A 27345-nucleotide genomic window follows, 5' to 3' on the forward strand; every position below is an offset into this window, starting at 1 on the left:
TTCTCAACAAAGTAAAACCACTTTTAATTAAATTCCTACATAAACCAACATTTCTATGCAGAACAATTGTTTAGTCAAAAGGTAAATATTTATGTTTCTTTCAAATGTCAACAAGAATCAAGAGCTACCAGTGTTCCTCGGAGAACAAGCAGTAGTTAAAATCTCTTTTGCTGATGTTTACAAACAGTATGTTACATCTTTGAACCAGCAGTTCCCTATTGCACGTAACAAATTTGCTCTCCATTTAAGCACCTAAAGCCTGGTACCTCACTAAATAAATTAAAACAAATCCAGTTTCTTCAGCAACCATCTTCAACATATATATCTTGGTAAAGCAACATTACTGCAAACTTTTAATAAATAGAGAGAAAAGATCAATGACTACCCATTGATGTTCTGTGAAATTATCTCTTCCTATAAACACTTGATTTCCAAATATCTGGGGTTTTTGGTATGTAGGCTCTAAAAATCACTTTGTGTAGTATGTTTAATGAAAACGCCCCTTACATGAGTCAGTACGTTTTGCAGGGAACAACTAATCAGAGATAGGAATTTCAGTGTAAGGCTGTGAGGAGCTTCTTGTTGAAACTGAAACAAATGTGTCTCTCAAGGAGCTGAGGGCAAAGCCCCATAGACTGAGTGGGAGACTGTTACCAACGAGGGATTCTCAGGCATGGCTGGAATTGGCCTAACCCTCCTCATTCTGAAAAGCTTCTTTTGTGTGTGTGTGTGTGTTATGTCAGAGGAACAAAACTGTGCAACCCTGAACATCTGGATGTTGCATCATTCCCAAAGATCTCCTCATTCTCCCCCACCCTACACACATCACCCCTTCCTTCGGCAGCAGCACGAGACACGGAGCAGCCCCTGCAGTACAGTGATACTGTGGTTGCTATTTACAGTAGAATTAATGCATCTGTGCCAGTAGGGCAGAGGTCTTATGAAAAATATACACAATCCAGTCGGTCATTTTTAGCCAGATTAGGATATAAAAAAATTTACTCTTCAAGTCCCAACTTTAAAGAAAGAATAGTTCCTCCAGAGGTCTTCAAACCTCCTGAGCCTGTTAGAGTACATTACCCTAACGTATAAAAACAAATATTTACACCTCCATAAAGTACCAAAGAATTTTTAAAAATGTCTAGTAGCTCTCAGCGTGCAAAGTCAGCAGGAACTGATTATCCAGGATGTTCACTCTTTCTAGAGACAGTCTTGGAATCAAGCATTCAGAAGCAGAGTGCAAAAGACTCAGGAATTATTTCAGTCCATTTCTTTTTGCTGTTGTTTGTGAGCCTGAGAGCGTTGTCCAAATGCTTCTTGAAGTTCTGTTGGTCCATATGACAGACACCCTCTAAAACACTTATCAAGGTAACCTTCAGCTTAGTGCAAATGCAGAAATCTTCTAAGATCTGTAATCTTTTCTAACAGTGTGAGCCATCCAATTCACTTTAGTAGTCCAACTTTCCCGGAGTGCTTCATCAAACTTTTGCTTAAATTGTTTTAGTGCTTCTTCCTCACTCTTCCCTAAGGCGAGAGAGTCCTAAGACAACAGGAAAACAGGTACTGTTAGGAATTCAAAACCCCACAGTTTTAAACCCTCCTTCTCCTTTCAACACAAACCACATTCTGGTTTGTTCTATTTTGACACGTTTTCACCCATTATTCATTGAGCCATCAGAGTACCATCAGTGGTATTTTCTGGGTTTAAAGATAAACTGAAAATAATTAAGCAAATAATTTTCACCTTTACAGGTCTATGCTTGTGCGTAAACACCCCTGAGATGACTACCTTCAAGATGGAGGGATTTCATCACAGCAGGGCTGAAAGGAACAGTTTCCTTTGAGCACTAGGACTGAGTACAGACCTTGGTCTATAGAGCTGAACAAGAAAGCTTTGAGGACTATGTGGAAATCTTGACAGAAATGGAAAACAATTAAAATGTACTAATCTTGGAGTCAAAATTCACATCCTGGAAGAATGATAAGTCCTGCTGAGCTGTAAATCTTACTTTACCTTGAGATACTGGATGTCCTTGACAGAGGAGAGCTCTGGAAGCCCTGCAGTTAACATCAGTGCAAAGAGTGTGATGAACAGGTTCCCGTGCTTCCGCAGGATCAGGTAGGCTTCCTCACAATACTGCCGGAACCTTCGAGGCCAGTGCGGGGCACACGCAATGGAAACAACATGTGAGAACCTCCACACAGGGCAAGTGCATGCAACAGTTCCCAAATTTGTTATCTGGTCTGACACATGTATTGTGGGAATGCAGGAACAGAAAGGATTGAGGTGTCTGTAGAACCTCCACTGCATTCTCACAACCATGCCTGTGCTACAAGCCCTTAAAACATCGGTACAAAAGACCACCAGCTGCTCTTCAGAAAGAACAAAAATGCCAGAGATTATGCCAATGTCCTGCCTCCCTGAGAATTTGTCAGGTGAAATTCCCTGATGATCTCATTGAGTGGACCTACAGTGGAAAAAGCAAAAGCTCTGCAGCAGTCCCTCTGTATCAACCCAGCCTGTCTGTAATCTCTGTCATCTGTAATTCCTTCCTATAGACACGGTCAAAATTGAGCCAACTGCCAGGTCTGTCTGCAGCACGAGCACCTGGCTCTCCATGCCCTAGCAAGGCCAGGATGGGTTGGCATCCTGAGTGTGCACTGATGGACAGGTAGGAGAGAAGGCAGCCTGTTCCTAAGGCCAGTGCTTCATCTCACCTGAACCCCTGCCTAGTGCCCAGTGCTGCTGCAGGCAGAAAGAGGTGAGCCCAGCAGAACCTGCCACCTCCTGCTGTGGGAGATGGAACCACACTTTCATCCTGCAGAGCTGCAGCTTCTGGGTAGGAAATAATCTGTATGTACATTCTAGCTCAGATAGAGAAGTAGACAGGACAGTAAATGTGCGTTAGGACACCTCCAAACAAGTGCAAATGGGCAAATTAAACCCAGACAGGTTCCTGGTATGATGGAAATTATCACGAGGGATCATGACAGTTACAAAGAGATCAAAATAATACTCACCGACCAAATTTTTCAGTGTTCCCTGTTTTTCCTTGTTGAATAACATGAATGAAGTCATAGGTGAGTATGAAAGGTACCCGTTCCCTTTTAATTCCAAACTTGGACTTAAAGTTTCCAAGAATATGCCCAAAATCTATGTGAAAGAGCTAAAAAACAAAACAAAACACCACCAGAATTGAAAATCAATTTCTCCAGTGAAATATGTCACTTCTCTAATATCTCTACAGGATGCTGGTATTAAGAACAGTTGTAACTCCTAGTGCAACTCTCCACAGCCCACAGTTTCAACCCTTTTGGGGTTAGTTTTAAAACATTTCAAGATTTAAAGTCAGTGAGAATGTCCACACTTATGAGTGACCACTGCAGCAAATCAGCATGCAAAAGATTATCTGAGGTTTGAAGTGCTGCTGTCTGCCACTAGATGTCTTGTTGGCAATATCAGGCAGAAAAATGAGCCCAAGGATGAGTTCCCAAAGCTGAACATCAACATATCCAAGGGTTTCCTACATAACGACAGTGGCAAAGGCAGCAGAATTAAGGTAATCTCAAGGAATCTGTGGCAGTTGTTCCATTTTAGAATCAAAGATAAGGACATTTCAGCTTTCTGTCAATAGGTACAAACTTTATACTGCAAATGCCCGTAAAACTCTCACTTTTGTAACCCCTGCTAGTTTTCCAGGCACAATAATTTCAATTAAATCAGGCAAATTACAGTAGAACATAACCACTAAGTACAAAAGTACAAGTCTAAGAGCTCACCCAGGTTCTCAGTGAACAGGATTATGCTCGTACGGGGTTCCCCATGAACATTTCTGCAGAGCTGAGTGGTAGAGACTCACTTCAGGGAAACTACACTGCTCCAAAATGCAATTCATGTGTTTTTAGGGATGCTCTTTAGGCAGATACTCTCAGGTTACTTTTACTCAATGAATCTGAGCCATTAACACACCTTTAAGATGTTCTGAAAAAGCTCTACAGAACAGCCTCTCTTGATACAGATTTGCTTGCATTGGTCTGTCCTTCCACCAGCATTACATTTCCTTTCCTTGAAGCTCTCTTCAATTCTCAGTGAACAGACATAATTTCTAACCATGTGTGGAGTTAATTTCACCAAGACGGCAAAGAAATTACAAATTCTCAAGACAATTCTTGCATACCAGAGATACCATTGTTATTCTGCCCATGGAGGGATTTTTACCTGCCCGTTTTTTCTGACCATGATGTTGTCACTGTGTCTGTCACCAATTCCCAACACATAAGTAGCTACACAGTAGCCAGCGCAAGATAGAGTAAATTCTTCAATGGCTCGATCCAAGTCATCTCTGTAACCACAAGACAAATGACATTAGTGCACACCATTGGTAATTCAAGTCATGCCTTGAACACAAAGAGGATTTTTGCTTGTTTAAACCAGAAGTCCATTAGGATGATGTAAAACCAGGCTTACTTATGCTACAAATGCCAGGTCCAAGGGCACCAGAAATACGAGTCTGAATTTGATATACCAGAAAAAGAAACAACAAAACTGCCAGGAGAGCCACACCTTCCTGAACATTAAAAGAGAAACATAAAAGGCATTTTATAGCTTCTACTGTAGCTGAGAGAGTAACTGTAGAAATTACCCCAAATTGTATTCCTTCAGCCAGTTCAGGAGCGCATCCTTGTTGAAGGCAGCGGCTGCAGCAACATTGCTGCTGTTTAACTGAATGTCAGCAATTGTTTCTGAACTGGAAACAGCCTCAATTAGGCCAGAGTGATCTCCAGTTGCTAAACAGCCATATGGCAGTATCCTGAAAGGAAACACAGAATCATGTTAGAATGTAAAATAGCAACATATTTGTTTAGTGTATCCATTATCTGAGAGGGCTGAACACTTGTTTGAACAGTAAACTCTCAAAGGAACGTACAGGAATTGTTTGTAAAGGTAAAATACCAACAATACATTTAAAAGATTAATTTTTCCTATTATGCACATAATACAAAAAAAAAAAGAAAAACTTTTAAGAAGCCTAATTTTCCCCAGGTACTTGTACTTTCATGGGAAGACCCACAGAGGGAGCCCCGTGTTTGCATTTGTTAATTCCTTCCCGTGCACCACCACACTCCTGTTCATTCCAGATAAATCACTTCTGTAAACAGAAGAGAGTATCTACCCTTTCCCCCCGCTTTTTCATATTTCAAATGAAAATGCAAGAAATCCTTCTAAATATAAACATACAAAATGCTCTCCAACTCATAGCAAATTTAAACGTAGAAATCCAGTGAAAAAGAGGAACATCTCTTAACTCATCTGGTATCTAAGAGCACACTCATGCATTCATATACTGTGACTAGGAAAAATACCTCCAACAATATCACTGCATTATTATAAGACCCAGTTAATGATATGAATCAATGAGAGACGTGTCTAAATAGATAAGCATTTTCTCACTCCAGATGCTTAAAAAGGCAAACAGAATGGCAATTCCCCATGAGATGTGAACTCAGTGTGTGCAATGGAAACTTACAGCAAACGCTTCAAAGGCACTGCATACCAAATTGAGGTGTCTAATCTCGTGCCAGGCATCTCAGGTGAAGAATATCATCTTTGGTGGTTGTGGATCCAAATATAAGGAAACACATGACCACAAAAATCTACACTGCAGTACACAAGCTATAGACTAGCACTCACTAACCTACAGAGCTGTACACAACAATTGCAGGGCATGTTAAAATTGTGTGTGCACACACACATATATATAAATATAAAACATTGGTGATGGATCTGTTGTTATTATTTATGTATAAAATATATATTAAATTCCATTGCCACAAAGCAGAACCACATCTCTTAACTGACACAGCTTATTATCCCAAGCCATAGAAGAAAAACAAATAAAATTCCATAGAAAATTAATCACAACTTTTTGCTATAACAGCTATCAGGCAACTCTGCAGTTTCTCTGCCCCGAGGACAAACACAACTGGAGTGGTACAAGCTGCAGTAATGACACAGTCTGTGGTTCTTCTCTACTGGCAACAAAGTGAACTGAGAACCAGACTCAACTGGGTATTTCAAGAACACTCAACTTCCAAACAACAAAAGAAGTGCAGACTTGGAACGTTCTTCCCGTTTCTATTCTGATCCTTGTCCCCACCAAACGTAGCTGCCCTGACCAGGGGCTCACAGTGCACACAAGGGTGTCTGCAGCTCCCCAGCCTCGAGGAAGCTCTGCCCATCCTTATCGCGACACGGCAACTGTGAGCCAAATATTGCCAGGTTAAAGTGCACGCTGGCCTTCTTCCACAGCATGTCAACCCACCCTACTTGCAGCTGAACTGGGCACATGTCCAACAACTTCCCCTTCAAAAGCAAGCAATGATGAAAGCCTTCCCTCCCTTGAGGGCTGTGTGCTTACAACTGGAGGAAAAAACATCCTTGTCAGAGAGACGGTTTGACAGGAGTCAAGTTAGGGACAAATCCTCTGGGCCCTTTCCATCTCATCCTGGTCTTTCTGACTTCAACATCTGTCAGCAGGATATGCTCCCTGCTTTTTAAAGCCAGTAAGACCTACGGACAGATCCATACTGCAGTTCTGTGCAGGACAGAAAATTTTCTCTTCACTCATTTAAAACTGTTCTTTATTTCAGGAGCTTAATTCTCCAAAGTAGTATCCTTCCAAATACACACCAAATTCTGGTAATTTATCAAGATATTCTCTGTAGCTTTAGATCCAATAGCTTAAACATTATGACATTCTTTAGAGTTGTAACTAATACATTTTCAGTATTTGTGTGAATTCTGATTTCAGTCATACACAGCCACATTACATCAGACCTCACTCATAGGAGATGAGAATGAAATCCCACAATAAACAGGCACTGAAACAAAAAAGTACTTTGGAGAACGTCCCTGCATCTGTCCAAAAAATAACCAAGTATTAAATAGTTTTATGACAATTTACCACAGCAAAGGTGACTAAATACAGATCAAACTCCTCAAATTCAGGATTTTTTGTTGCTCTGTGACTTTATTAGTTTCTCCCTTAACACAACTTTGATGCTCTAACACAGGTAAAGCAGACAAAACACTTTCTAATGCAAGGATTATTTTCCTAAGAGGTGCACACCACAGACCCCACAGCATCCTTGAGAAGACAGATGTTGTGCTTCTCTGCTGTGACATGTGCTTGTAATAGTTAAATATTCCTCAAGGAAATAGTAGAATAAGCTGTGTAATACACTGTGAGTATGCCTATACACAACTTCATATGCAGAATATTTTAAAGCCAACTAACTTGAAGAGTTGTAAGTTTTCGAGATGTTTCAACCTCTGAAAGTTTGAACATCTGCAGATGCAGCCTCAATAACTTAATAGCTTACTAAGTTTAACTTAGTAAGTTTGTTTTTAACTACCCATATTTAAGTGCAAGAAAGAACTAGAAAGAAAATGCAGAAAAGGGAGGAAGTTTGGCTGCACATACTAATGTCTTAGGCCAACTATTTCCTGCTCAATTTTGAAGCAATAGTTTGTCTTAGAAAATAATAGGTGTGGGGATTAACTAAAAAATACACTTTTTTGGTTCTCATTTCTCTCTGCTACCTTAGTGACTGAGGTTTAAGGTACACTGAGCCTCTGAACAGCAGAGAAGAGTTTGCCCAGGGTGCTGCCCTTGGTGCTCATGGCTGGCTCTGCACTGGGAAGCAAATGAATCTACATCTCAGGTCTACTCAGCTGTGCACCCACAGCCCAGCCAATGCCAGCCCAGGATGAAGGACCTGCTGGAGCGCTGCTCCATCCTCACACACCCTCATGGATCTCCTTTTCCACACTGACCTGGCTGTGGTGTTCACTCACATCTCACAGGAACCCAGGCAGCACAACACACATGTGCAAAAGGACAGTTTACCCATGAGACAAATAATTTGACAGTTACACAAACATTTCTCCTTCAGGTTTGGAGATCTCAAAAAAACCCAATATATATTTGATGTTCTTCTCTGGAGTTGAGAAATCACGCTGGGAATATAGTGCTTGCTTTAGACACGGACTGAGCTAAGATTTAATTTTAAATTGCTACTAAATAACTGACTGTGGATCACAGTGCAATTAAAAGGGAACTGGTCTTGTCCCAGTCTCCTCGACTGCCATTTGGTCCACACTTAACAGAAGCTGTACAACTGGCTTGTAGCAAAACATGATTGATGAGGATAGGCAAACAGCAAGTGCTTCTGCTCACATTGGTGACACAAGTGAGAAACCCCACTTTTCTCAGGTGGAGTCATCAGACTTTCTGTAGTGGAAAGAAGCTGGAAAGTGCAAAATCCATTATGCATCCACAAATGGAAATAACAGCTTCAGGGAAACTAAAGCCTCTAAGGACAATACAGGGCAAGAAGTGAAGACTTCACTCATTGGTACAGGCATATGGCACTATCTTTCAGGAAGGCACATCTATTTAACACTACTATTCCACCCAAGACCATGACTTCTACCCAAGCAAAAAGAAGCCAACAGTCCTGACTCATGAAGGTGGCAAAGAACTCATGGCTACCACCGTTAACTCATGGATTTTGGAGTTGTCACTTTTTGAGAGATGGGCAGACTATAAACATGAAGATGACAAAGTCTCACCCTCCAAGCTCTGTCCTCATGCTGCAGGCACTTGGAGTGCTGCTTTGTCCAATTCTGTTCCAAATTAAGGTCATTTCAGAGCCTTCTCTTGGCAAGTGCCTGATAAATCTCTCTGACAGACATAAAACTCTAAACCTGTCTCAATCTGAGAAATTTATTCTATAATGGTAACTATGAGAGGATGAATGGAAGGAAGATGCTCCCAGTTAAGCAAATAAATGGAAGTGGTCAAATATAGAACTTCAATTCTCACTAGGAACTTCCCCTTTCTATGTTTTTTTCTTCTCAGAGTTTTAAGAAAAATCTTGGACATCAGAGCTACTATTTGGTTTTCCTTTGTTGAGTTTGAAAAAAATGCCTTAGTCAGGAAAAGCATATTTGATGACTGTAATCACTATTCCTGTTTGCTAGGCATGGTGTGTGGCCCAGGCTGGAATCACAAACTAAGATTCTGGGAAGGCAGCAACCAAAGAATGCCTCATCTGGAATTCCACAGCTGCCAGAAGTTGTCCTTGCCCCTAAATGCTGGATTGGTGTCCTCACAGCCTATCTATAATGACATAAATTATCCAAGGTTTCCTCAAGTCAGTGTTCCAGATGACACAAACTCAGCCACCTCAGTGCAAATGTACATTTCCAGAAACAATTTGTAATTCACATTCCTACCTTTCAATGAGCAGCACAAGTAACAAGTTTATAATTTTACCTCTCTGTGCTGATGTTAAAGTGCCCTATGTAGCTCCCACTATTACACTTGAACTACAAAACATTTTAAATGACCTCAAAGCATCTAAATGAAGCATTTTAGGTAATATTTAAGTAATTCTAGACTTATAAAAACATTTAAAATTAACACAGAGGATCACAGCTTTTTCATAGGTGTACAGAATTGAATTTATGGCCTCCAAATCGTGTATAATAACATGATACCCAGTATCTTCTGTAGGACTACTTTCCTAAAGAGCAATTAGATTTTGAGAATCAAATTACCTAAAACTGGTGCATAAATTGGGTTGGATGTGCTTCCCTCATACAAGAAGGTTGTATGGTAACACTGCACAATTCCTGATACTCTTTCTCTTTGGAACACTCTGGTATTCCTATGAAGAATTAATGCTTACCTTGGCAAGCATATAAAGATAAAAAAGCTGCTTTTCAAGAGACTTTAGAACATACAAAGATGTTTCTGGTCTGAAAAAATGTCTTCTGACATCCAAATAAGTGTTTTATCAAGAAAAGAGTGCAAAGTGGGATTCAGAATGTCTGCTGAGGATGCTCACAGGAACTGTAAGTGTCGGTGTGAACAGTGATAGGAGGATGTTCAGAGCAGGAAGGAGTAAAGGTTCACCTTGGCTGTGACAACTGAAACCTCTGGGCATCCACACAAATGTTTAAAAAGGGGGCAGTAGGGAAGGTACTGAAAAACAGGAAAGCTTTACTTCTAATGGTAGACTCTCCATTCAAATAAACTAGAGCCCCAGAGATTCTTACCGGAGATCCAGACCAGCTTCTTTCCAAAGAACGTCCATCAGACGCAGAATCTGGAGCGTCAGCATGTCCTGTCGGAGATCTGTAACAAAAGGTTCAAACTGCTGCTTCAGTTTATCACTGTGCTGCAGACACATCTTGTAATATTTATAAGGCCTTCAGAAAAAGGTATTTAAAAACACTCATCAAGCCTAAGGGTTAAATGGCATTAATCATAATTCCATTGTCATGACAGGCCATGTCTGCACTTTGAAACTCAGCCAGAAGAAGTTGCTGAATTTGTTTACCAATGTTGCAACAATCCATGGTTACATTATGGCAACACAGAGCAACACAGCTTAAGAGCAAGTGTGACAGTGAAGAAGGAAAAGGAAAAAGTTAAAGTATTAAGCATCACCTACCATCACCATTTTTGAAGATGATCCCTACAAGATCTCCTCCAAACATTTTGTTGTTATATACTATCCATAGAGGCTTCATTTTAGAGTCCATGAATCTACACTTCTCAACACTAGAAGAAAAGACAACAAAATTTTATAAAAATTCTAAGAATAATTCAACTGAAGAGGTCTAACCATGGTTCAAAGCTTGATGGAACACGCAGACTTCCAGTTTGGAAGCACCTACATGTTCTCTCAACTTTAATTCTGCTGCTGTGCTATGAGCACATATCATGCTATGGACAGATCTGTTATAGACAGAATGTATTTGACACCATGACTGGCACACACATCTCTGATGCTTAAATCAAGCATTCTCATTTTCAGAGAAAATAATTTATTCTTTATATTCTTTTCCATTAATTTTTAGACTTCAAGGGCTGTGAAAAGTTTGAATGGCTTTTGTACTTATTGTTATAAACAGAAGGAAGGAATACAGTCTAATTCACTTTGAGGCTTATATTTAAACATATTTAGCTATGGCGATGCATTGAACAAGAGAGTATTGAGTTTCACAGTGGATTATAAAAGTTCTGTAACTTCACTGGTACCTTAACCTTAGGCAGATTCCAAGCAGACACCTGGCTGTAGAAAAAGCTTCCCATGACAGCACATCTGCTGAACAACACAGCCAGAGGAAGTTCCTGTGTTCCTGCTCTACTGACTCCATGCAAAAACTCCAGTGAAACTGTATTCACTCATTCTTTACTTACTGCAGTTCTGAAAGTATAACTGAAGGATTCAGAGGAGACTGGAGGTCAGAAAGTGCTTCTCTGTAAGCATTTTGTTTCAAACATGCCTGCATGGCATCTTTTCCTTTTGCTTTGCTTTGCTTTGCGGCATTCAGCTTAATTAGACCGTTTAAAGTCTTCATTTTATTAAGGGCTTCCACCTGAAACAGACATTTTATCTTTAAGGATTATTGCTCTGATCTGACATATAATACAGTGCAAATCCCATGTCTAAACCAATCAACATATTAAATAATTCTAAAACTTTTTAAAAACAGAAATAATAGATGACAATTAAGTCACTCATATTCCAGAAATACCAATTTCATAATTAACAGAGACATTGATGGGATGAAATCTTCTAAGCTTCGAGTCCCTTTTAAAAGCATGACTTAACATTTCCAAAAAAAATAATGAGGCATTTTAATACATCAACACAAATTGCAATACAAATACTAGTTCAACCAAGCACATAACATCAGTGCCTCTATCCATGTTGAAGTCAAGACAAACACTGACTGCTTCACACTCCTACCAAAGTCAGACATTACTTGAGATGAGCTGTGGGTGCAGACACTTCACTGTTGACATTAAGTTGCATCCAATAAGGCATGGCCATGTGACCACTTGCAGACAACTTTCAAAGTCCAGTCTTAAATGCCTGTCACTAAAATCTTGCTGAACTCAGGCATAAGGCAAAAGCTCTAATCAGCTGAAGTGCTCCAAATCATAGCATCTCAACTAAGCAATATTTTTAATATGAGTAAAAAGTCAAGGTAATTATTTGCAATAATACAGGTGAGTTTAACCCTTTTTGCCCCTTCTGTCTTACAAAGTTTTCTACTCATACATAATTTCTAAGAAAACTAGTGTTGTATAATGCTGACAGAACAAAGCCCTTTGGTAACAAATCCAGACATCACATACACCAAACAGAATTTCTACAGCTAAACAACTTGTTGGCCAAACACAAAACAGTTCTTGTAACACCCAGCTGTGTCTGCAGCAGCCACGGTTAACAAGCTCAGCAGTACACAGATCCTCCAGCAACCAGCACCAGTGTAATAATTATGAAAGCTGATTTCTATACAAGGAAGCTTCAGGCTAACGCACAAGGTGCTGAGTCAAAACTCACCCCTCCCACAGACTGAACCCTGTCAGGCAGGATGCTGTGGAAATTGTATGCAGTTTGATTATAAAACTGGGCAGTGGAGACCTGCCAGGTCAGCCATCTGTCAAAACCAAAAGGGCTCTGCTTTTCCACTATTCTAGGAGCTGTACAAACATCAGTGACAAGGGAACAAAATGGAACCTGTGCTGTACAAACAGGAACTTTTTGAAGTATTTCTACTTTGAATTTCTTCCGTGTTTGCACAGTTGGGAATTTTTTTGCCCTTTCTTTGATTGTACTGACATTTGCTTCCTGTAAGTGCACAAAAACTTCACTGACCTTACATCTATTGCCTAAAGCATTTCACCACCTAATCTCTTTATGATTTTGACAATGCTAACAAGCACACATAAGTAAGAGATGGTCTCTTCCATGCCCTGTGAGCTGCAGCAATAAAGAGCACAACAGAACACTCCTGTTCCATATGCCTCCCAAAGGATAGTTTTAATGCAGACAAATACCACTCATCAGTTAGTCATCCACTGAGTGAGTCTTTGTGACCTGATACTGTAAATACATTAACTCCAAGAGAGATAATTTTTCAAATATTTTTATGGTCACAATCTAAATTAACTCACTAAAACTGCATTAGAGACTTCAAACATGATTTGTGAGTGTCTCTTAATGATCTGCTGATACATTTATCAGTGTTTTTAAAAGCAGACCTGTCATGGTTTTAGGGCATTTAACAGCAAACATATCTCTTTCCTTTTTTTTTTTTTTTTTTTTTTTTTTTGGAAATGGCACATCTATATTAACACCAAAATGAGTATTTGGGTTACTTCAACACCTCTATTTCCAGGGAGCACTACACTACACTACAACTTCAAGGGGTTTTGCATCACGTTTTAACAAAAGTCAAAACTACAGGAAGCAGTCCTGGAGTCATCTAAGTAAAATTTAGAACAAGCTGCCTTTACTGAGGGAAAAAGTTCAAGTGCACAGAAGCTCTTCTCCAGTGAACAAAGCCCAGAGCCTGCTGTTGTACCTGGAACACACCCACAGTGTGAGGTATCCCTCACATCTTGGAACACTATAAAACCAGATGCCTACCTCTGAGGCCCCACAGCACTGGCTGCCTCCTCTGCCAGGGAGGCAGCTCCATCATCCACTTAGCCCTTTTACTCCTCAGTGTCACACAAGCTTCCTTCTCTCCCCCCTTCCCACCAGATGGACGTTGTCAGGGTAACCAATATGCCCCACAGGAACAATGGAATGAGGATTGGAGTTACAAGCTCAGAGAAGTCAAGCTTGACAGGAGAAGGGAAGTCCATACCTGTTTAGCAAGCACCTTCATGTGAGCAACACTTCCTCTGCAATAAGCCTCCAGAATCAAACCAAACTGCACTGACACAGCAGGGATGTGAATCTCTGACCTGGGAGGAGAAAGGTTTCTCGTCAGACCATGGCACCTACAGGCTTGCATTCTTCCTCTCATTCAAAAAACAAACAAAAACACCCAAAACAAACATGAAACCACCCCAAGGTCATGTAGTTAAAACAAACTCCCAGATTTCTTAAGAATTAGCAGAACACTTCCGTGCTGAAGGCTATGAGGACAGGTTAGTTTCAATATGTGCCACTTGTTTCAGGGTCCAGGACTGCTCTGGAGACAGAGGTGTTAATGTCAAGAGACAGCAACTGGATATCTCTTTCAGGACCTTTTTTACTCGGAGTGGTGCTGGTAAGTCACAGAAGAGGATACTGACAGTCAGGGCTGATGTTAAATCATGTGTTCTCAAATCTTAGAAAGGGAAAAGCCCAAATTTGTCCAAACAAAACACTTCGAAACCAACCACTGAACTTTATATGAGAGACAATTATTCTCCAAAGCATTTCCATGGAGTACTGTCTCTTTTTAGTTAGAAATATTAAAATAAATTATACTTTGAAGCCACAGTCAACCTATAGTCCCTTCTGCAAGGCTTCTGCCATTCATGAAACTGCTAATCAAAAGTAGAAATGACACATAAAACTACTTTTATTTATGCTGAGACTCACAACAATAATAGAAATTTTTCCTAACTGTGAGGTATAAATACTGTGCTTTAACTGCATGCACAGCCAGAACAAACTCTAAGGGTATATACAAACCTAACTTATCAGGTAGTCAGACCTCAATGCAGTTTGGAATTCTTACATCAAATGGTAGATTACAAACCACTTTAATTTATTATTTAATAAAAGACTCACTCAGATCTATAAATGCCAAAGATAAAGACACAAAGAGGACTTGTAGGGCACTATGGCAATGGCTTACTTAGAAAAATCCTCAAGAAATCAGCTTTGGAAGTACAATCAGGCTTAACAGAAAGAGAAAAGGGGAAACCACTACCTTAGATGCCAGAACAACATCTGTCCTATTCTCCTATTGGCAAGTGCTCTTTCCAAGAGAAACCTGGAGAGTGCACAATCCAGAAAAGGTTCATACTTCAGGACTTGCACAAGCTGGAGAAGATACTGAGAGAGCTCTTCATCACTAGAATGAGATAAAGGCAGTTAGTGACTGAGGAACTAACTAATGATACTCCAGACATTAGGATGCATATGAAAGACCCAACAATAACAGGTTTGTTTCAACAGCAAGAGTGTCTCCCAATTTGCTGTTCACATGGAGAAGGACAACACACAATGTAGTGCAATTGCCAGATGGAAATAATTTGAGATGTAATAATTTGGTGTTATTAGGACACCCAGCAGCTAAACTGCTTGTTTGCATTTGAAAGAAGTCAAAATAATTTTATTTTTTTTTTACCCCAAAGTCTAGCCTTGACCATTAAAAAATTAATCATCAAACTATTCACCACAGAGAATTCAGAATTCAAGGACAGGAAATATGCAGTAATGATAATGTTACACAAATCTTGCCCTAGGTTACAGTGAAGAGCAGAATGAAATGCATTAAAGGAAGAACTGCAGAGAGGGGAGGCTCCTGTGAGGAATAAACAAATCAGTAATTCTCTCATTATTTATTATATGCTACAGCTTACATTCCTATTATGTGATATAGCCAAACCCTGACACAGTGTGAGGTGGCTGCACATCAGGTTTTACAGTATTTGACCATTGCAATATCCCTCCCTTTGTTTTTAAAATGTTCTCACAGTATCTCACTCTCCCTTTGTCCCAAAAAGGGTTGTGTGTGTTCATCCCTTCTTGGACAAAGGTACACTGGTGTTCTCTTTGCAACATGGAAAATAATAATTTCTGACTACAAGATGTCAGAATAAATAGGTTTTATTTGGCTATCAATGTGCCAATCTAGAAATCAGCCTGCTTTACTTGGTAACACGTTCATGGCAGGCAGTGTGTTTAACTCTTCCCTCTTTGGGTGCTTCTTTTCCTGTAAACAAACAGAATTAAGTTTTCCACCCCACAAATCCCTGCATGCTGAAATGATACAACACACTCACCTCATTTGCTTCAAACAACCCACTGCATATTCCCTGACATACTGGTCTGGGTAATTGAAATCCAACAGCTCTAAAGCTTCTCTGGGCAGCAGCTTGGGCCAGATCTGAAGGAGAGCCTGAAGCTGTTTGAAAAAGAAGACTATTAGGTTACAGGTAAAGTAATTACTTAGGGACACAGATGGGTGTAACTGCCCAAAAAACATTCATACCAACAGAAGATGGTTACCAACTGCTATGGGGGTTTGGTAGAAAGGACAGAAATAGTTTGAGGTAACTGGGCACTCCTGATTCAGTTTCTTACCCCTTAAAATGATCCAGATTATTTTTAGTCTGAAAAACATGTTTCTCCACACACAGAAACAATGTACAGTAAACAAGAATCAGGTAAACTCAGATAAGTATGTTTCAGAAACAGACTGTCAATAAAAATAAGACAGTTTTGTAAATGCTCTCATAAATACATAACAATTTTGGTAATGGCAAAATGTTTCTACCAGAAAAAAAAGAAAAATGTTTTTGTTGAGAAAATCTTTCCCAAGATTATTTGTCCACCTCAACAGATGAAGCCTTTTCACACATTCATTGTGAATAATAATGAGCTTAAACTGTGAAAAGCATGATCCAGGTTCAACTTTTTAAAAATAAATCCCTATGCTGATGCAATGATGTGCTGGGAAGCGTTCCAGAACACACCAGAGCATCATTTTTCACTACCAAGAAGAACAACATCCAGAGATCTCACAAAATAAACTGGTTTCATTGCATTGTAATGAAGCTCCCTGCTGAGAGTGTATTTTTAATAATATGTATATGGTTGTATGAGTGAAAGAGTTCACCATTGTTCAAAATAAACAAACTTGAATATATATTGCAGTGTATCAACAGCACAAGATTTTTCTTTCAGTAGGAATAAGTCATAATTAGTGATAAAAACATCCTTTCCCACAAATTAGATAATGCAGGTTATTTCATATTTAAGTAGCAACTTATGAAATCTGAAGGATTAGAAAGATCTCATTTTCTTCCTGATTTAGTAACAATTTTAAAATAACAGTGAAAATTCCCTATTTCTACTGTATGTCACATGTCAACTAATGATTCCAGCTCAAGTAGGACAAAGACATTTGAGTTCAGCCTCAGCCCACGTTTAACAGGCATGTTCATGACAATATTTAAACACTCAGGGCTGGATTCTGAATCGGTTCAGTTTTGTGAAATTCAGAAGGCAACAAACAGGCAGAGATCAATCCCAGTGCAAAGCCAGGGGCCAAGCTGCAGCTCCAGAACTGGAGGTAAGGAGCAGCTAAATGGTGATATGAGCACATGCATAATACATAATGATATGAAATTAAACTAAAAGGTGTTTTTAAACATACATGTCATATTCCCACAGAAAAATACACTCAAAAATCTATTCCATCCATACCCCAACAAGAGTGAGCGACACCAGTCCTGACCTCAGGATGGCACCATCAACACTCACAGAGCAGAACATTGACACAAACTCTGAAACACTGGCACTGGTCAGATACTTAACACACAAGATAGATGTTGAAATGCAAGCAGCACCTACAAATACACAGCAAAAAACTCTGAAACAAATTTATCAGAATTTCTAGACAACCTACTTTAAATGGGGTGCAGAACCAACAAAAATATTTATATATTCTGTCAATACTGAATGATTGAATTGAATGGAGAACCTGAAGTAGTCTGATAAGATGATCCCTGGCCCTACATGCCTCATATGTCGGGCAATGAGCTGTGAAAGTCACAGTCTGCAGTGTGCACATTTACTGTGAAGGTTATCTGAAGGTACAGACCTCTCCCTTTGCTGAAATTATTGTTATTACTATGAGAAAATATTAAGTGATATGAGCTTGGACGAAGCAAGACCTAAATTAACCTATGAAACAGCCCAGAAAGCTGCCCAAATACCTATGGCTCTGCTCTCATTGTGTCTTGGAACTTTATTAAGACAGAAGTGCAGCCCAGGCAGCTCCACATCCCAAGTGTGCAGCTCCAAAGTGCAGGGAGAGGAGACAGAAGCACTTGTTGCACTTGGACAAAAGAAACTCCAAATTATGAGATGCCCTCACCTGCTCTGGCAACAGAGCAGTAACTCTGAACAGCTTCCAAGTACACTCATTTGTAAAGAAATTTTGCCTTCCAAAATGTGTTGCAAGCTCTTAAAATTTCCCTGCAAAATGAGACACGTTAATGTGAACATGTGAAAAACCACCTACTTCTATCACATGGTTTGCAGCTCCTGACAAGCTGTGAGAAAATGAGGATTCTCAACAAAAACCTAGAGGTGCAGACAAATCTCAAATTTGGTCTTGATGTATCAATACTTTTTTCTATAAAGAAATAACCACAATTTCTTTCTAACAAGACTTTACTGTAAGAGACAATACCATTAAGATGTTCCTGCTGTGAGGGTGGTCAAACATTGGAACATGTTGCCCAGAGAGACTGTGGAGTCTCCATTGGTGGAGATTCTCCAAATGCAGCTGGACACATCCTGCTCAGGTGACTGTGCTTGAGCACAGGGGCTGCACTAGGTCACCTCAGAAGGTTCCTTTCAACCTAAGCAGCTCTGGGAGTCTGTGAAATTCCTTGCAGTTAAGATCAAAGTTGACAAAAGATTTTAAAATTACTCTGTATAAATAATCAGTGTTTTTCTCAGAAAATCTCTGAAATGCATTTTGGAGTTTTGTTTTCAGTGATTAAGTTGTTCCTTACATGTCCAGGCCACAGAAGGTTTACACAATAGCACCATTTCAAACTGGCTACACTTGGGAATGAAATCCTGTTTACTGAGGATTTGACTCTGGTATTTTTCCCACCATCACTGTTGTTTCCCTTACCTGAGCAACATCTTCAAGTTTGTTCCATTTTAAAGAGAGCAGCAGTTTTGGCAATGATTGTGGGAAATTTTCACGACAGTCATATCGCAAAGTCCAAATGAGATCCATTTCATTTTCACAAAGCTGAGATAAAGGATCTCTTTCCATTATTTCTTTTAGCACAACATAAAACTTCTTACCACCACGACCCTAGAAGGTGAGAAATATAAAACGTTGCAATAAATTCAGTAAGATTCTTATATTTTAGCTCAAATACTGGGAATCCCACAGCAGGAGTAACCTCAGGTAAAAGTCATGGAACACAGGGGAATGAATGACTGATGTGACTTTCTTGCAGATTTCTTAAGCTGTAAGCCCTGGAACTAAGAGGTTCCAAATTCAACATGCAGAAGTTTCTAAAAAAACAACTAAACTTTAGAGTTAATGACACTAGATGGCAATATTTCTGTTTTTCAACTCCAACATGGAGAATTGTCATTTAGGATGCATATTTCCTCTTTTGTTTTTAAAGTGAAGAAATTTAATAGATACATGAATAATTATTTCTTTTAATAAAAAGCAAAAAAATACTTTTCCAATAGTAATCAAAAGAAAGTACATTTGCCAAGTAGACAAATACATATTTTTGTCTTCTAATACCGATTTGTTTTCCAGATCTGATGTAAATCTTAGCTGTTTTCCAAATCCATAGAGCATGTAAAGTTTTTGACAAAATCCAGCCAAGTACAAAATATATTGGAAAAAGCAGATATATACATGAATTTTAAGGCAGTTCACAAAAGCGAATTATATAAGAAAACAGACCCAGTAAACTCTTATTTGGGCAGTTGACTCCTTTATTCCTAGACTTATGTAGAGTCAAAAAAGCCCAGAGAATTAATTTTAAAACAGTCTTTAGATGATGCTCACCGCCATTGCAGCATTGTCACTGTTTCTTGCAATCTCAGCTGCCTTTTCAAGTATCTGCAAAAAATTGTTTATAAATACATTAGATTGAAACCCAAACATGATTGCATTGAAAAAACAAGCATTATAGAAATGGAACAGATAAGGACATTTTGCTATCTTTTAGGTAAGTTTTAACAGTAACAGTGGTACAGCATAGACTTTATGCTGTGTCCCATTTCCAATCTGCAGGACTAGGGGGATCAGGAATGGAATGCTCAGGATTACCTCAGGATTTTTTCTTCAGCACACCTGGGCTAAATAGTCTTTCTGATGGCATCTTCCTTTTCATTTCTGTTTGTCCTCCTTATTTTGCAGTTCAGCAAAACAATTCCTCAACTCTAAGTTTTCCTTTACTGTCAGTCTCTGCTGTTTCCCAGGGCACTGTTTCTGCACCCACACAGCCACACTTCCAGCTGTCCACTTCAGTGGGAATCCACACACCCAGTCCCTTCACCATCCTCTCAGATTGCCCACGTGATCCCAGCGAGCATTTCCAGGTATTTCTCTAGGTCTGGGGTTTCCCTTCATGTAGCACCAGGCCAAACCAGCTTTCAACAAGAACTCATTTAACAGTGCAGCAAATATTCCACCAACGAACTCCCAGCACCAATTATTACACACCAACTCTCAGAGCAAGGACTGCTACTTTTGTGAACAGCCAAACAGCATTCCCCCAGAACCTCAGCCCTGACATTCTTGCTTTTTTTAATTTTTTTTCCTTTTGAACATTCTGCTTGGTTTTTGAAGTCCATGTAATAAACCACAATGGATAATTAAGTATAGATGTAAAAACAGTCCTTCAAACTGTATTCTGCACACCACTGCAACCCCAGACAGGTGTTAGAGCAGTGGCTGCCTGAGCCAATTAGACCAGCTGAACTGCTCAGGTACATCCATCTACAGCTGTCAGATGCTGCTGCTTTGAGGAACAAATCATAAATGAAAACTCAGTTAAGACAAAAGTCAAAGGAACTACGACATCTCCCTTTCCTCAGAGCTCTGCCTCTCCCATCACCCTGATCAAAACAGCACCCCCAGTCACAGGTTCAGCAAGACTCGTGCTGTCTTCACTCAGGGAATGTGAGAAACAACAAAGACTACAATAACCAGAGCATAAATACCCAGCAGCTAAAATCCTTGAAAAGGTATATTAACTTGTTTTATTTCTTTCTCTGTATGAAACTCTTATTAGTATCATGTGTTACATCTGCTGCTCAGCCACAAAGCTTGTTTACATACTGTGTGAAAACATGCAGAAACAGAACCACAGTGTCCTAATTCTGTGTTTGATGCTTGCCTCCCCATGCTCTTCAGTTTGCAAATAAACTTTGAAAGTCTGCAAGTCCAGCTTTGTTGAACTGAACCCCAAGCCCTGCAGTGTGCCAGCAGCACAGGTCATTAACCAGCTCCTGCCTCACACAACACCTTCTTATCAATGGTCCAGGCACTTCTGCTCCCTCAGCCCCAAACTCGCTGTGCAAGCAGGTTGATGATATGATTGAAAAGTTTCATCTGCTTTTGCACATTGTGTTTAGTAGAATAAAAATCTGGCATCCAATTCTCCATTTTCTTGGCAGAAACAAGCAACAGCACTGGAAAAATCAGAAGCAGTCACACAGCAAGCAAATCTCAGACAGCTTTGAGGAACAGATTCTCAGCTGATACAACAGATCACAGGCAAACACAGTTTGAAGATTTCCAGAATAGGAGATAAGTTAGCTTTTTGTTAAATCATACTGATTATGCTTCTGACCCTCGAAAGACTATGTACAGTCCATTTTTAAGAGCATACATCTTCAAAAGAGATCCTGAAGTCAAAGCACTGCCACTCACATGGTGCAAGTTTAACAAACTGCACTGTGTTGACTAAAAGGCAGGAAGAGGGGAATTCATTGGAAAAGGCAGTGTTGAAAGGAAACAAGAAACAGCTATTTACACATAAGCTTTCATGACTGTTCTTTATGTCATACCTTACCTTATCAAAGGGAGGGTAATTAATAGGCTGTTTGGAATATTCCTGAAATCTAATGTGCAAAGCTGTTGCATTTTCAGTGTAAGGGTTAGTCTGGACGGTTCCCATGGGATTCAGCATTTCTTCAAGTTCATCTGAAACATTGGCAGAACAATTAATATCATAGGCCAGGCATGCATTAAAATTTTAAAACTCTGAAAGGCAAAGACACAGGAAGAAATCAATTCATGTGTACAACAGACAGAAGAGTGTTGTGCAGCACAGCACTTCTAGTACAATGCTCTGTACTTCCAGCATAAACTACCTCCTACATTTCCAATGGATTAGCACCCAATGAGAAACTGATTTTTTCTCTCCAAAGTAAACATAACAGTCAAGGGAAGCTGAGATATCCCTGTCTTGAGACAAATCCCTGTAAGACCTGTAGCTCCTGCAAGCAGGACACACACTGCCCCTGTACAAAATAGTGTGGAGGAAGAGGAGTTTGGAGCCAAGGTGAGACAGGTTTTCTCAGGATGGAATGAACAGTGACATGGGGGTGTCAGACACTCTCACTAATTGATCCAAATACCAGGGAAGAAAACAAAATTCTAATTCACATTTTCTGCCGATGCAACTACTGCCACATACACCATAGTTTATCTATTTAGTTCAGAATGCACAGGGGACCAAATGAAACCTAAACTGCTTCTTAAAAACAAGTAATGCTAGATATAAACATGCATGTATTTTTATGTGATTTTCCTTCCGAAACAGATAAAACTTTTAGAACACTACTTCTAAGCAAACTCTTGCTCTTCCCCTTTCCTGATAATCAATACTTTCAAGAAAGAGATTAAGGTGCTATGTATTTATCCACATAAAAAATACAAGCAATAAAGAGATTATTACAGGGGAATTGGACATGCATACAGTAAACATTCTACTACTTGATACTACGTTCTCTGGTACTTAAAGCCCAAATCTTAGAAGTTAAACTTTACCAGGAAACGATGACCAGCTGTGCAGTACCACTTCTCCATTCTTCAAGTATCCTTTATAATCAAACACCATGGTATTTACCCAGGCTACAGGATAATGCTGTTAAAGGAAATTATTTTTACATGGAAAATTAGATGCCAGTAAATATTACTACAAAACAAATACTACAATATAAATAAAATTGAGAGGGTGGATTGTTGTTTTGTTTTCAAAGGGTGATATCTTTCAAAACAGCAGTTGATCACATGCTTAGTTTTCAGCATATACTCCAGTACCACTGACAACAACAAGACTTAATTTTAAGGGTGTCACTTTGCCAGTGTAAAAATACACATTTCCCTGAATGTGAGCCTTTTCCTGAATGTAAGCCTAATGCTAATTTTTTCATCTTTTCCCAATCACAACTCAGAATAAAACTGACCTTGTAAAATACAGTTCTTTAAACAGCTATGTGACAACTGACTTACAACTGACACTTTTATGTCTTTTTTCAGCATCTGAGAAGTATCACAAGTTTTTTCATGCCAAGACGTGCAATTCTTCACACATATGCTCTTTTTAATTTTCATTTTGCACTCTTGAAAACCAAAGAGAGGGCAAGGAAAGATTTCTGAACATTCATTTCAATATAGCTCAACAGTCACCCAAGAAAAATAAATTACATAATTACCACTTTTCCTGCTTTCCTAATGGTTTGGTATTTGGAAGGATTCATTGCCTTGGTGGACTTTTTAGTTTTCACCTTATCCATCACAGCATAAACAGCAAAGCAGAGCCTTGCCATCCTTGGCAGATCACAGACACTGATGTCAAACTCCAGCTCTTCATTCCAAATGTGGTCACTTCTCCCAGATATTTCTGTGCTTACCGTAGTTTTACAAAGGAGCTCTGTACCATGGAAAAGACCAGCCCTAACATGAACCTGCCATAAAAAAAGAAAAAATTTAAGCTCCTCACAGAACCTAAAGAACTCTGTATAGAATATTACACAGAACATACATATGTGAATTTCATCAAACAAACTACTAAACAGAATGAAAAAGTTAAGGCTAATTTTCTGAATACAAATTTAGGTCTCCAGGCAGAACCAATTTGTGCTTCAAAATGAGAAGTGTTTCATTTTTTTTGTTCCACCTTTAAAAAGAAAAAAAAATAATTTTTTACTTAAACTGTTTATAATAATGTACAGAGGGAACACTGGTGACTCTAATGTCAGAAATCATCTGTCATAATAATGACAATGTACACAATTTCCAGGATTTGTTTTGTCTTTAGCACCCAAAAACCTAACAAAACTAGGTAGCCTGAATGATGAAAATAAGGATCAGGAAAGGAGAACAAGTAGACACAGAAGCTGGAGCTATTGGCACTGAAATGAAACACATTACAGGTCAATGCTAACATCTGGCATATTCCTGCATTTCTGTTTAATAACATATGCACACAGAAAATGCAGAATGAAATATGCCATCTTCTTTCAGGTGTCCTTCCCGAATACCAGTGTGAGAGAGGGAGAAACCCACAAGTGTAATCCTTTGGTCAACACATATGGGAAGTTCTCAGTGTTACAGTTAAATGTGTATAAGTGACCTGATGTTTCAGGTTCTCTATGCTCCTTTATCAACCTTGCCAACATTCCCTTTAAGCTGTCATATTATTTCTGAGCACAGCAAGAGAAAGACAGATGTTTAGAATTTGACACAGGTTTTAGATTAAAAAATTAATTCACCTTTCTAATTCTACAGTTTCCGATCATGTTCATGTAAGGGATTGAGTCCCAATTTTTTCCTTTTCATTCTGACATGGCCCTATTACTGTATGTGCCAGTCAAAGAGCAACACCCAAAACCAAGCAATTTCCAGTGTCATGTACTTGGATGTCAGAGAGCTGAATGACAACACTTGTGCACCAGGTGAAAGGACCCAGCCCAGCCCAGCTCAGGTCAGTGCAGTGCAACCCATCTGACAAAGGTTTCATTTCTCTCCCACAAACACTGCGTTTGTGGCCCTTGGTAGTGGATTCAGCAAAAATGGATGAATATTGGCTTGATCCAAAGCACAATGGGTGCAAATGAACAATGGGAGTGAATTAAACAGCCTCAGAATCAGGGCTGGAAAACAAATGTGTTCTCAGTAGAGACAATTTCATAATAGTGTAGAGACAGACAACACAGGGCAACAAGCACGAGTTTGCAGAGTTACTCTGAGCACTCTTGTTCTTGAGTAAATACAAGACTTCTAAGTCATCAACATTAAAAAGCATTAAAAATATTAAATAATATTAGCTGTGCCCACAGGTGCCAATACAAAAGAATTGTAGTTTTTTTCTGTTTCTTCCCAAGTTTGCAATCAAAGTATTTTCTTTTTCCTCTAAAACATAGCGAAATTAACCAAAACTCACTTTTTTAAGCATGAAAAATACACCTAGGAAAACCTGACAGCTATACTGCTGTCAGAATCCACCTTCTCTTTTCTCTTTTTTTCTTTTAAAAACTTGAGTCAAAAGAATGCAGAATTAAGAAGAACTAAGCAAGTAATGGTTTAGACAAAGTAGAGGAAAATACCTGGTTTTGCAGGGATCTTATTCCACAATCACAGTGTCTCAGGTAGTAAAATGTAATTATGGCTCATTTAGCTATGTAGTAAAATGCAGGATTGCTAATTTACAAAGAGGTTGTAACAACAGATACTTGGTGGTAAATGCACCCAGTATCCTGAATAGCAGATATCAATGGCTAACTGGATCCCTTTCTTCTCCACATGACTGGTTATACAATCTATTGATTGCTAAATGAAACAAAGGAAATTAATGTTGTTTAATCTTACAGGCAAGTGTCTTCTCAGGCCTAGAAGTAGTTGTGCAATAAATCCCCATGTGTTAACTTGTGGTCTGTACAACAGTCAGCAGCCCAGTCGTGTACAATTTTGCAGGAAGTGATACTACAGCTTTCCTGCTTTGTGTTCCTCGTGTTTGAAAGTAAAAGACAGATTGTATGGAAGCATGCAGTCCATGTTTAGACACACAGAATATGTTTGGGACCACAAAAAGCCTCGTGTTCCACTGAAAAATGTTTAATCTCCTCCTATGTCAGGTGTTTATGACAGTCTATTCTATAGAAACTTTATTTCACACTGATATAGGTCCTTTATAGAGCCAATATTAAAAAAAACCCACAACACTACCACATGAACATTCATGTCAAACTCAGAATTATTGCAATGTTCTATGCACAGATTCAACTTCAGACAATAAGGGAACACTTCAGCAGTAAAGCTGGATTTTAACCAATATAATTTGGAATAATAAAAAATGCTTACATGTCTGCTAAATTGAAATCTGTATGATTTTCACTTCGCTTAACACTGAAAACCATTAAAATGATGAACAGAATGTCTTCTCATACTAGACAGAGTTACTTACTTTGGCATTTTCTTCTGTATTAAGTTTATTACCCTTTAACAGAATAATCTTGAAAGGGTTGGAAATATCCCACACACTCTGAAAAGTGAAACAAAAACAAGTTCATTTTTCATCAGTGTAACACTGAGACCTATTTTATAAGCTAAGCATTTTAAGCAGAAGTCAAATACAAAAAAATGTATCTTAAAAATATAGATTTGAAATTTTAACTGATAAATTTGTTATCATAACTACAAGAGCAGACAAAGTAAAAACTCAGCTGAAAGGGTGGTGGGGGTGAGAACATACATCACGTACTACCTGCTGACAATTCAGAATAACCCTTCAAATTTATTGTTCATTCTGAGTAACTATGGAGTGTGTAATAGAGCAAAGATTTCTCCACATTCCTAAGAGTGACAGCACATAAAATATGACTGTGCTGTAAGGCCATAAGTTTAGGAAAAAAGGAAGCACCAGATTATAAGAATTTTCTGTGTTCATTGTGGAAAAAGTCACTGGCCTGCAGTGGCAGCACCACGTGAGGCTTCTGGGCTGGCACAGCATCCCAGGGCACTCCTGCCCAGGCTGCTGGAGCTCCAAAGCTGCAGGTCCAGGGGCTCTGCAGTATCTCCTCCAGCTGCTGGTAAAAAATTATTATTACCCACTCTTCTGGGTCATGATTTAAAGTAGAGTCGACAGCAATGGAAAGGGGTGGGTGGGTAGCGGAAGGGGAGAAGGAGGATGGGTGAGGTGAGGGAAGGTAAGAAGGCTCTAAAAAGCTGCAAGGTCTGCTATTTCTGAGGTAAATCTTGCAAGCAACAGGAGGCTCTGAGTAGACTCAGGTGACCTGCAATGGAGAACAGCAGTCCCAGCACAAATCCCAGGCACTGGGATTCATATTCCACGAGTCACTGCTCCATTCAGGTATTAGACATTCCCCATACAAACTCACAGTTGTTGCTCTTGTTTTTTTTGGTGGCAGAGGAAGAGGAAGGTTGGATGATTTTCGGTTTATGGCAGCCTCTGTGGCAATCATCTCCTGCTCACACATCTTCTTTATGGTGCAACACTCGACCAGGGTCAGCTGAGGGAGGGTCCTGTTCATCACACAGTTGCGGATGTACTAAAAACCCAAGAAAATCAGTTGTTACCAAGCTGGCAGAGCATTGCTGCAGCAACTTTCAAATCAAAGAAACAAATAATTCATGACAAAGATACAAAGGGAATAGCACACATGTATTTTACAACTGGAGATGGCTGCAGACAGAGGAGACAGGCTGTTACTCCTCAGCAG

The 27345-nt window shown here is 39.3% G+C and overlaps 1 protein-coding gene across 4 annotated transcripts in view; it reads right to left on the bottom strand.

Moving 5' to 3' along the window:
* The window catches only part of PIK3CB (phosphatidylinositol-4,5-bisphosphate 3-kinase catalytic subunit beta), an 87661-nt gene continuing 60316 nt past the window's right edge, over window positions 1-27345 (bottom strand). For all 4 annotated transcript variants that reach the window (XM_071566488.1, XM_071566490.1, XM_071566489.1 and 1 more), the window contains 18 exons: window positions 27004-27174; window positions 26070-26147; window positions 23320-23571; window positions 22652-22748; window positions 21672-21802; window positions 19658-19711; window positions 18749-18937; window positions 15879-16000; window positions 14801-14944; window positions 13742-13841; window positions 11277-11455; window positions 10525-10634; window positions 10127-10205; window positions 4644-4811; window positions 4220-4343; window positions 3022-3167; window positions 2015-2147; window positions 1-1540 (listed from right to left, as the gene is read on the bottom strand). In XM_071566488.1, the coding sequence (XP_071422589.1) occupies window positions 1403-1540; window positions 2015-2147; window positions 3022-3167; window positions 4220-4343; window positions 4644-4811; window positions 10127-10205; window positions 10525-10634; window positions 11277-11455; window positions 13742-13841; window positions 14801-14944; window positions 15879-16000; window positions 18749-18937; window positions 19658-19711; window positions 21672-21802; window positions 22652-22748; window positions 23320-23571; window positions 26070-26147; window positions 27004-27174 (2415 nt within the window). In that variant the 3' untranslated portion in view covers window positions 1-1402. The remainder of the gene's footprint in view (window positions 1541-2014; window positions 2148-3021; window positions 3168-4219; window positions 4344-4643; window positions 4812-10126; window positions 10206-10524; window positions 10635-11276; window positions 11456-13741; window positions 13842-14800; window positions 14945-15878; window positions 16001-18748; window positions 18938-19657; window positions 19712-21671; window positions 21803-22651; window positions 22749-23319; window positions 23572-26069; window positions 26148-27003; window positions 27175-27345) is intronic.

The sequence above is a fragment of the Pithys albifrons genome, chromosome 11 (assembly GCF_047495875.1).
Source record: "Pithys albifrons albifrons isolate INPA30051 chromosome 11, PitAlb_v1, whole genome shotgun sequence".
In the NCBI taxonomy this organism is placed as follows: domain Eukaryota; kingdom Metazoa; phylum Chordata; class Aves; order Passeriformes; family Thamnophilidae; genus Pithys; species Pithys albifrons.